Here is a 10,693-nt window from a genome sequence, read left to right as displayed (position 1 = left end):
CTTTTTTAATTTAGTCAAACAGAAAACAGTTAAAGCAATCCATTTAAAATTTCTTGTCTTTTCTGCATTGCTTATTTCACTGGGAAAAAGATGTTAGTCAGCCAAGACCTAATGCAAACACGGCTTTCTTCCACAAATGGAAAAATTATTTCTAAAAGCAACAAAGCGCGTGCAGAGAGAGAGAGACAGAGAGAAAGAGAAAGGGGGGGGGGGAATATCCTTGAGCCCAGTGGAAAGTGGAACCTTATTTGGCGTAATTCAAGGGCCAATTCACATAAACATTTTAGAGTAATAGTAGGGAGCTGCTAGTTTCAGAAATTGCACCCAGACTTAAGGTACAGTCCTGTGCATGTTTAGACAAAACTAAGTCTCACAACTCTCCGCCTGCTGTTCTGGCTGTATGAACTTTCAACCTCACTGGTTCCGCTTCATCACTCTTCCCCGTTGTTCCTACGCCTGGACTGTTTTCCATGCTCTTTTAAATTATGGTGTGACTGACAACAATAATATTGAAGAAAAACAAGAAAATGAATCCTAGAAATGTCTCGGGATGAGTTCACATCGCAATTCTCTTGTGCAGTTCTGGAAGCATTCAGATGTTACATTAAACCTCTGTCTGGTAGCCACATCCTGTGTTCGTTTTAACTATGTAAGAGGTCCTGGGCCCCTATCCCAATCTTAAACCTCCTTCCTTCCCCCACCCCAGTCAGGGCCAGCCCAAATCAGGTCTGGCCTGGCCCGGCCTGGCCCCTGCAGCTATTCACACGAAAAATGAAAAGACCCAACTGCTAGCCAGAGATTTAACACTGACACCTGTCTGGACTACAGAGAAGTATGATATTGTGACCCTAAATTAGGCTACATTTGAAATTGTGAGTCCTCTGACGGTAGAAAAAATGTTGCTGAACTTCATGGGATATATTATTGAGTGTACATAGGATCGGAGTGCTCCTGTGTTGCATAGGTGCGCTTTTGCATGTGCCTTAAAAGGTGTGTGGGGATGGATGAGGGAGGACATCTGCCTTGCAAGTCCCACTGAGCAGCTCTGATGGCATTGCCACTGCCTACAAATTGGAATTTCCATCTTTTGGGAAACGCTGTCTTTCTTGCATTTATTAAAGGTATTTTTCTAGAGTCTGGTTTTCCATACAGGGAGCTGATTTACACACACACACCCCAAAAACCCTCCATTTACTTCATTATTACATACTCCAGCCCCTCCAAAAAATGGTGCCTCCATTTGAAGTCTGATACCATTCAATCTGTTCAGGAAGGCTGGCATCAGGGCCAGCATCCAGGGTGGGATGTGTTGGGCACCTGTCAAGGGCCCACAGCACCATGAGGGTCTCCCAACAAGAGTCCCCTAGAGTTGCTCCTCTTCGCCATGAAAAGCCTCTCGTTTCCCTGCCTCTCTGCCTCACCCAACAACGCCACCGCTTGGTTGTTCTCGACCTATCCAGAAAACAGTGGGAGGAGCATTCCAAACCTGGACCTGGAGCTGGCCCTGGCAGATGTATTCAGCCCTGCAGCTGGATTCTGGGGGCCCTACAAATAAGCCAGAGTGTGGTAGGTGATGAAGCAAACCCTGTGTTATTTCTACAGTCCTGATTACCCTTTAAATGGGTTCAAAATGCAAAACTGCACAAGTTGTTTGTTTTTCTTTTAACAGGGCTCAAAGGCAGTCTTGCTGCTGCTGTTCCATTGTGTCAGGAATGCAGAAGCAGTGGTCAAGCAAGGAATGGGAGCTGGAGGCTAGAGGAGAGGAATGTTACTTGTGTGCTTCATAAGTGAATCAATATGCAAGGCCATCTGGCCCTCACCAGCTAAATTATTTAGTTGCAGATGTACTCTGATTGTCAACAGCTCTGAAAGAATTTTGGGTCTTGCCCAGCCCTGCTAGCCACAACCTTTAAAAAATTATTATTGCATTTATAAACCTCCCCATAACCCGTTTGGCTAACTGGGCTGTCTATAGTATAAAGCAGAATAAATAACATTAATAACCAATAAAAACAGTAAAGACAGAACACATGGGACTCGGCAACTCAACAAGGCTATACCAAGAATAATACAACTTATAACACAATAGCAGCTTGAAAACATCAATAAAAACAATGTTAAAACCTATCTTTAGTTAACTATTAAAATATCTGGCAAATAAAAAGGGTTTAACCAGGTGCCAGAAGGGACTGAGCTCCAGACCAAATCACGAGCAGTTCTACAGGAGAGCAGCCCTGTTCTCAAACCACCTGTTCCCAGTGAGACAGGCTGGAGCCGATTCATGGCAAAGGAAAGCCACAGGGCCTAGCTCAGCCAAGCCTTTAATTGAGACTCAGTCCCTTGCCTTTTACCACCCTAAGAAGTCCCTCTGGCTGCCAAGCCAATTTGTCTTCCCCCAGCTTTGTTTATGCATGACATTGTTCCAGGAGCATGTGGCATGCAGCTGGAAGTTCAGTCACAGCAGCTGATAAACATGTTCTGGGCTGCATCAGTTTCTCTCGCAAGCTTGCTAGGAAAAGCAGAAGCAGGTTGAGCTCAACGTGGACCGCTTGAAATGGTTTGCCTGCAAAGCAGCCTACGGGAAGCAGCTTTATAACACCATTGATCCATATGGGTCAGTGGTAGGAAACCCCACACATGGAGCCAACTCTGGTCCTCCATAGGCCCCAGTGAGGCCATCCAAGGGCCCCTGATGGTGGCTCCCCTTTCATTTGGAAGTTCCCCAGCTTTTGTGTAGCCTTTTCCTCATTCTCAAAGGTTGAAACGCCTCTCCTAAGGCTTAGTTGCCTGCAGTGAGAGGCAAGGTTCTACCCTAGCTCTACTAGGAGATGGTGGCTTGGACCTGGGATTCTACTACTGTGTTCTACCACTGGGTCATGGCCTGCAGGAGAACATCTTCCAGTGACATTAGCATGCTTGGGTGGATGAGTCCAGCTTCCAGCTGAGCTGTTAATCTGTACTCATCTTTGCTAAGGTTGCCTTTCTTCACTTCACAGGGACATGCTGAGCCCAAAGCATGTAATTATTTCATCCATTTATATGAGATCACTTTCCTAGTGTTTTTATGAGGCAGTAATACAGTGGTAGTTGTCTTACTTAGGGTTTTCTTTCCCCCACCTGTGCAAGAATTGTGACAGGCAAGTCTAGGATGAAGGATGAAGAGAGTACCTACCGCCACAGGAGGGAATGGGGGAGGAAACTCAGCTGAGTGTGCAGTTTGGAAAGCATAGTCAGATACTCGCTGTGTTGTATTCATACTGTGTTGAAAGGCAGCATGGCACAGTGGTCGGAAAGAGGGATCAGGACTTGGAAGATTCGGGTTCTGGTCTCCATTCAGTTGGATGACTTTGGACCAGTCACTCATTCTCAAGCTAACCCACCTCACCGGGTTGTCATTGTGAGGATCAAATGGAGAGAGTAGGGACCTTGTAAACTGCCTTAAGTTCCTTGCAAAAGGATGAAAGGTAGACCCTAAATGTAATGTAAGAATCATAATAATATTCTGTACTTCCCTTGGCAGTAGGTAGTGCTAGGGGAGCTGTGCAGGTCAATTTCTTTGCGAGCACTGGAGCCTTCCAATTACATTGCATTCAATATAATTCAATTGCATTTAAGCCCATCTTTCTACTTAGGACAGTGGCGCACAAAGAATTCCTCTTTCATTGCTCTTCCATCCAAGTATTGATCAGACTCACGGATTTAATCATTCATAACCCTTTGCTGTCAACCCTGCAGTAATGACTGTCCTTCAGAGGCTACGTTGCCTTCAGCATCTGAAATTAGGCCAGTGGTAACTCAAAAGAAGGTCTTCTCAGAAATGGATCTCCTCAGAGATGGAAGGCCAACCCAGAGAAGCTCACCTAGCACCAGCTTTTTTTTGGGTGGGGGGGCAGATGAATCTTTGTCTTGGCCTTTGCTTCTGCTTTGCCCAGGCACTTGTTTTAAGGCTGGTTTCAGTGTTGCTTTACAGCACTGAGGGAATGCAAACATTTTTGCTCTGACTTCTGCAATGTTAGCAGCTCTGCGATTTTGTTTTTGTAAATGTACTGGTGTCTTTGCGTCTGCACAACATCCAGTCTTATAGGAGTGGACTTCCATTTGCACTAAAGGGATTCCCCTCCACTCCACGGCAGCCTCCTTAGAGCTCCTGCATCGAATCACTCAGGAGGAAAGCAACTCGAATACCCTCTGACTTGCTTTTGAAAGTTGGAGTACTGTCTGGTCTCACAGGGAGGGGCCTCCAATATTCTATGGCCCCTCAGATCATTTCTAGATGTGTACATTACATCCTACACAAATAAACAATTAATAGAGAATTCCCTGTTGCCGCTTCATATGTAATTCTGTTGCCACTTTTGTTTTGCAGATTCAGGAGTCCCTCCATTAAGGCCGGCTGTTTCATTTTGAAGGGGCGGTGAGGGTGCTGAGTTGGCTGGGTGTGATTGTCCCAGTATGAGCACGCTGGTTTTTAAATTATTTTCTAACACTGCACTTAAAGTGGGAAAGCAGATTATGAATCCTCAAGCAAACATTCATCCTACTCTTTTAAAGTATATCAATGATGTTTCTAACCACTCAGCAAAAAGCCCCTAGAGAAGAGAAGAGCTTGCAATGTGCCCTCTGGACATGCTTCAAGCTACAAACTGAGAATTTCGGAAGGGTGCAGCAGGAGCAAATGAAATGCAGATTCCCACCGTGGATCCTTTGGGAAAGCCTGAAGGGGAACCTAAGGGCAAAAGCCCTTTCTCCCAGCTCCATGCCAGCCAACTGGTAATGCAGAGACCTGCAACCTCTGATGTCATGGAGACCTCACCAACAACAGCCAGGAGACCTCACCAACAACAACAGTGAATCTGTCTAAACCCTTTTATGGAGCCCTAATTTGATGGCCATCATAGCATCTCCTCATATTGGTAGAATGAGTGTCATTCATAGAGTTTCTGTATAGCCTGTTGTGCCTGATCCTGCCTAATCTTGGAAGCTAAGCAAGGCTGGGCCCAGTTGGGACCTGGATGGGTGAAATCCTCAGAGAGCTTTGGCTATGGGCAGTATGGAAATGTAATATAATAATTATAATAATTTACACAGAGCAGCAGGATAAGGCAACATCACTGATAAAAAAATAAAGCAACAAGCTACCCTCTCCCCTGTGGCTAAAGGAACATCCTTTTTATGCTCAATTAAGCTTTTTAAAACTAAGATGATATTTATTGGCTTCGAGGACAAATCTTGTCTGGTAATCTTACAGGCTTCTCTTTAGTTCATATTTCATGAATCAGAACATATCAGAAACAGATGTGTATACATTCTATACTCTGGGAATACAGGTTAGTTCTAATTCACTGCTTTGTTCTGATTTGTTTGAATTTCAGAATGGGGTTTGGTGACTGCAGCACAGCAATATTCAAATGCCACTGTATGATTCTAGGCAGTCTTAATTGTTATAGTGACAGGGCAAATGAAGCCTCGGGAACCCTAAGACCTAATTTGCTGGCATGGCTGAGGATCTTTATTTTTATTTATTTATTTATTTTATTAAAAGCTTTTGTGTGCTGTCCTATTTTACAAAAATCTCAGGACGGCTTACAATATTTAAAACCCTGGCATGAGGTTTGCTTTCGGCAACATTTTGCAGCTGCACACGCTCCTGTGTCTGCAGGTGGGAAGGGCATGGAGGGACCCCTAATTGGTGCCTTCTTCCTGCAATTCTTTGCCTTTGCTTCCCCACCGGTGATAGTGACACATGTGAGAAAGCAGGTACTACAGCGAGCAATTGGAGGATGCACAAGGTCCTCTGCTTTATTTAGAAATAAGTAGATGGGTTCGGTTTGCCATTAATAAAGGCCTTTCACCACACTTGTAAATAAGCATCTCAGGGGTTAAAACTGAAGAAGAATTCTGTGCAATCTGAAAGCTTCTACATACAGGGAAGTGTTCGTCCAGGTGGCAGGCTGCCCAGATGCTCATCCTGCCAACTGGAAAAATGGCTATTCTTAACTGGAGCCGTATGGCCTCCCATGGAACAATCTAAAAATTGGTGGCAGCAGAGGGAGGAGTGATAGGAGACCATGGCAGCAAGTCCCTTAGTGGAGCTGAGCAGCTGCTGATCCTGCCCTGAGGATAAAATTCGAGATCCTTCATTTCCCCAGCACCAACACCAGCAAAAAGTGAGTTCCCGGATGTCTCTCCACTCAGGACAATAATCAATCGGATTAATACTTCTCCATTGGTGTACAATGCAACTACGTGTGTGTCATTCAGACACACTAGAATGCAGTGAAGACAAGGAAGGAAAAGGTTCTAAAAGAGAACTGCTTAACTGGCTCAGAATGAACAGGAAAATGTTGGCAGATGGTCAACCAGCACCAAATATAGGCCTGCAGTTTGTTCTGTCTGTGCAGAAGTATACCTAGACCTCAGAACACCATTGCCTTGTTTGGAGTGCTATTGGTTTTGTTCTAATTTTCTTATGGGGGGTTGTTGGGGTGTCTCAGCCATAATTCATTTTATCCTTTGCATTTCTGTCCTGCTCTTTGTGTACTTCACCAAACGGTATGTATAAACATAACATGTAAAAACCTAGTACAAAATAATATTAAATATGTATATTTAAAAAGAATAAAGCCCATGTAAAAAGAGGTAAAAGCCAGAAGCAGTGCACAGATGTAAAAAAGCACTAAGACAATTGTTCAACCTGAAGGGGGAAAAAGTCAGGAAAATGAAACGGTCTCCAACTGTTGCTGAAGAGACCGCCGTGTGCATCCAGGCCAGCCTCTCTGGGGAAGGCATTCCGGAAGTGGGATGCCAGCACCACAACTGATGTGTGCACAGTGAGTGGCAGAGGATGCCTTGGCTGCAGCATCAAGGACACAGCTGGGAAAACAGGAAGCATCCTCAAGGAAGCCAGATGCTCTTAAATGCACAGGGACCATCTGAAACTTCCTCATGCCTGCCCCTTCCTAGGGGATGGGAAGAGGGACAGGAGAAGGCAAGGCTGGCAGAGACTTTCGAACTGTGTGCTCCCTGTGCCAGTGCATTGCTGAGAAGGTGGGATGCAGAAGCAAGCCTTTCCAAAGGGTCAGGTTCACAGGGTCATCTGCCCAGTTCCTCAGCACTCCACAGCTGCTACTTTCTCAGCTCTTCTCTCCAAAAGTCAGTTGATCAGACCAAACCCAAATTCTACCAGGCTCATAGAAGTGGTTTCTGTACTTTCTAAGGTAGCTTAGTTGGCCGTCACTGAATATATACCACGAAGCACAAAAAGACCAGTTCCTTACTGTGAAAGAACTGATTTCTTTCTGCTTCCCTTTCAGCACCTGTCAGTCTTGTGGACAGTTATGAGACCCACATGAGGCAAAACACTCCACACATCTGGACCCGTGAAACAAAAGTATTACCCAAACAGGAGGTCTCAAGATGCCTCGGTCCGGCTGCTCCAATAAAAGAGCTGAATTCCTCTCTGGCGCTGTTGCTTGCCTTGGCCCATATTTATGAGTTTTGCTTAGAATACTTCCATTCCAGGAAGTTGCCGCAGAGGTAAAGGAGACGAGAAGCAGGGCCACTCTATCAGCCTGCTGAAAGATCACGTCTGCCAGCCTCTCTCGGAATAGTTTCCAGTAGAACCTTATAAACATTCCTGCCTGCTTCCCCCGCCCGCCCGCCCACTTCCTCCCACAACCCCTTTTCCATTTGTAGTATATATTTTAGATGTTAAACCTGCAGGCAGGTTTGTTTTTGTGTTTTTATTCATCATATGTAAGCTGCTCTGGGAAACTTCAGCTAAAGTAAAAGGGTAAACGCTTTGCATAAATAAACAAGACAATGCTATAGCACTCTGGAGTGTCCGGAGTGCTCCTTACAACAACCTTATAGGGTAGATAAGATCTTTTATATTGTTATTTATTTTATATTGTTGGTTTTATATTGTTATTTTTGTATTTTATTGTATTTCATTCTGTGCTGTGAGCCGCCCCGAGGCTTCGGCAAGGGGCGGCATAGAAATGTTTTAATAAATAAATAGATAGATAGATAGATCAGGATTATGAATGAGGCTGAAAGGGAGTGAATTGCCGAAGGCCACCCCGAAGGCCACCTGTAAAGTGGTAAGATTCAAGATTCAATCTGTGGGGCCTTGCACGCCAGGCAGCCACTACACCAGCCCTCATTCCATCCACACACACTTTCGTCTATGAGTCAGGAAGATCCTGGTTGAAATCGCAGCCTGCTCTTGAACTCAAGAGCCACAGTTCTCAGCTTTGCTGCCTCGGTCTATAAGGCATGGACAATCGGACCAGAGGGTCCTTCTTAGAATGGCTTAGGATGGATGCGAAGGGCAGCTAAGCAAAGAGTTTGAAAGACGCATTGCTAAATATTACCTGCGATGATTCAGGGGCTTCAACCAGGAGCCATGAGTCAGGAAGAGGACCCTTTTGGTTCTGTTTGTTTCTTTGTCTTCCCTTGAGGCTTCTTCGGGGGATCGGGTCTGGCCCATTCATTATGTGCCTCCCCCAGTGGTCTGGGCTTTCAGTGCCTTCCCTTGCACAGAGAGGGCCCTGGATTTCCTCTCTCGGTGGGGATGGCAAACCTGGATGCATTCTTTTCCCAGCTCTCAGGCTAACAAACCTCGGGCCTCTGTCACCCCCCCGCACCCCCCCACACGCTTCATTTATTGGAAGTTGTGTGATGTATTCAAATAAAGCATCAACAACACTGCGCATCTAACAGATCGCTCCGTGCGTGTTGTGTGTGTGTGTGTGAGAGAGAGAATGGCCATGAGCCAGAGACTAAGAGAAATGTAAAAAGGGAAAATGATGAAATAGAATTAACATACTAATCGTCGGACTGCAGCGGGCATTTTCTGCATACTTCAGAGAGTCCATTTTAATAACAAAAGTCTACGGAAGAAAGAAAGTCTCTGATGCAGACGCGATTTGCCTGGGTTTGGGGGCTTTGTTCTGGAGTTTTGATCCCCCTCTTATCGCCCTCTCCTGAAGCCAGCGCCTCTTCGAAGCTCCCGGAGGATTCATCGTGCGAATCTCTGATGTTCCTCTTTCAACATCCAGTCCCTGCGAGCTATCACAGACTCCAGAAATATTCGACGCGGGCGTGTGCAATGCCTCTTCCCTGAACACCGCCCCCCACCACACACACACAAACACACGCACACACGAGAGAGAGAGAGAGAGAGAGAGAGAGAGAGAGAGAGAGAGAGGGAGGGAGGGAGGGAGGGGCGAAGGAGCGCTGCAGTAGCTCGACCCCTGCTGAAAAGCGGCGGAAAGTCAATTTGGCACACTGGGCACTCGATTTCCTCAGCCCCAGCCTGGCAGGGCGATCAGAGAAGAAGCTTCAGCTTCAGGAGAAAAGTGAGACGCTTGCCAGAGCTCTCCTCGAAGAAGAAACCGCACGCCGTAGCTCGAGAGTTTTGTTTCTCCATCCTGCGAAAGAAAGCAGGGGTCGCCCTCCCCGCAGGACCACAGGCGACCAGAAACAGCCAACTAATGCGGCAGCGAGACCAGAGCACTTCCGCAGCAAGGGAGGGAACGGGAAGCATCGCTGGGAATTCGGCAAGATGTCCAGGCAGCCTCTGGCGCTTTTGGTGGACGTGGCTTTGCCTTAATCGTGGAGCTGCGGGCATCTCTTTTTTGGGGCACCCTCCGGACGTCTGTTGTGTGGCTTCCCTCCAAAGCGAGTGAGTGCCCTTCTCCACAAAAGAAACAGCGCTGCCCTGTTTGACGAATCTAACTCAGGGATGTGCGTAGCGGGGTCCTGGGGGGTCCTGTTTTTCTGTGCATGCCTTGCTGTTCAAGCAAAGTTATCAGCTGGATGACCCGTCCATTTCTCGAGGTGCGCATGAGGTGCGTGCAAAACGAGGACAGGAACCACAAAGAGCTACGCCAATGCCCAAGACCAAGAACTTTTGCCGATTACTCCCTTGGGGCAGCTGACTGTTGCTTATGCCATCTCTGAAGGCTCTTTGAGAGGAAGAACCCAAGCCTGTTTCCCGCACAGGATGTGGCCAGCTGGCCTGGACTTGGTGACATAGGAGGACCTTTCCTTGCCGAGCACACGCACACCCCGATTGGTGTTCCCTTATGAGCACCAGGGAAGAAATCCAAGCAGGAAAATGTATGGGGAATTGTTGAATTCAACCAGTGCAACCAACTCGCAGCTAATCATTCAGACCAACACTCCCTACATAGGGAGCACCCAGAGACCTGTCAGCTCGTCTGCTTTTTACATGTCAACGGCCAGAGTGTTGAAAGAAGGTGAGATTAATAAGCCCGATCTGGTGACTTATGTTGTGCTGTTCTTCTTCCTGCTCCTGGCTGTGACCATAATTGTGCTTTTTATTAACTGCCAACTGAAAAATTCCTTTTTTGCCACACTACCTTATGACAGGTCTCTGCGAGAAGCGAGAAGCCCTTGGAAAACACAAGCTGTCTAAGCCTCAGAGCTAGAAACAGGAGAGGGAACAATGTGGTGACAGGGAAGGGCTCAGCCGAGCCCAAATCCTTGCGCCAGACCTGACTTCCCCTTGCGTTGGGGTCCACTGAACCACACACCAATGATGTAATTTCTTGTAAACATCTGGACGTAACATCTTGAAGAAATGTGTGTGTGATGAGAGCTATCTGAGAAATGGATAAATCCATAACCGTCCTGTGGATTTCCATGAATACAAGTTCATTAGTTG

At 46.5% G+C, this 10,693-nt stretch overlaps 1 protein-coding gene across 1 annotated transcript; it reads left to right on the top strand.

Moving 5' to 3' along the window:
* The first annotated feature begins 10,123 nt into the window (after nucleotides 1–10,123).
* Nucleotides 10,124–10,444, top strand: SMIM32 (small integral membrane protein 32). Its single transcript, XM_044454605.1, has one exon. It carries the CDS (start codon nucleotides 10,124–10,126, stop codon nucleotides 10,442–10,444), a length of 321 nt encoding a protein of 106 aa, XP_044310540.1.
* The last annotated feature ends 249 nt before the right edge of the window (nucleotides 10,445–10,693 follow it).

Source organism: Varanus komodoensis, unplaced genomic scaffold (assembly GCF_004798865.1).
Source record: "Varanus komodoensis strain SLA01 unplaced genomic scaffold, ASM479886v1 scaffold7_3, whole genome shotgun sequence".
Classification (NCBI taxonomy): Eukaryota; Metazoa; Chordata; class Lepidosauria; order Squamata; family Varanidae; genus Varanus; species Varanus komodoensis.
The sequence above is the reverse complement of the archived record's forward strand: the minus strand, read 5'-3'. Positions and strand labels throughout refer to the sequence as shown.

Coding starts and splice junctions, on each gene's coding strand:
- SMIM32 (XM_044454605.1), top strand. CDS start 10,124: ATGTATGGGGAATTGTTGAATTCAACCAGTGCAACCAACTCGCAGCTA.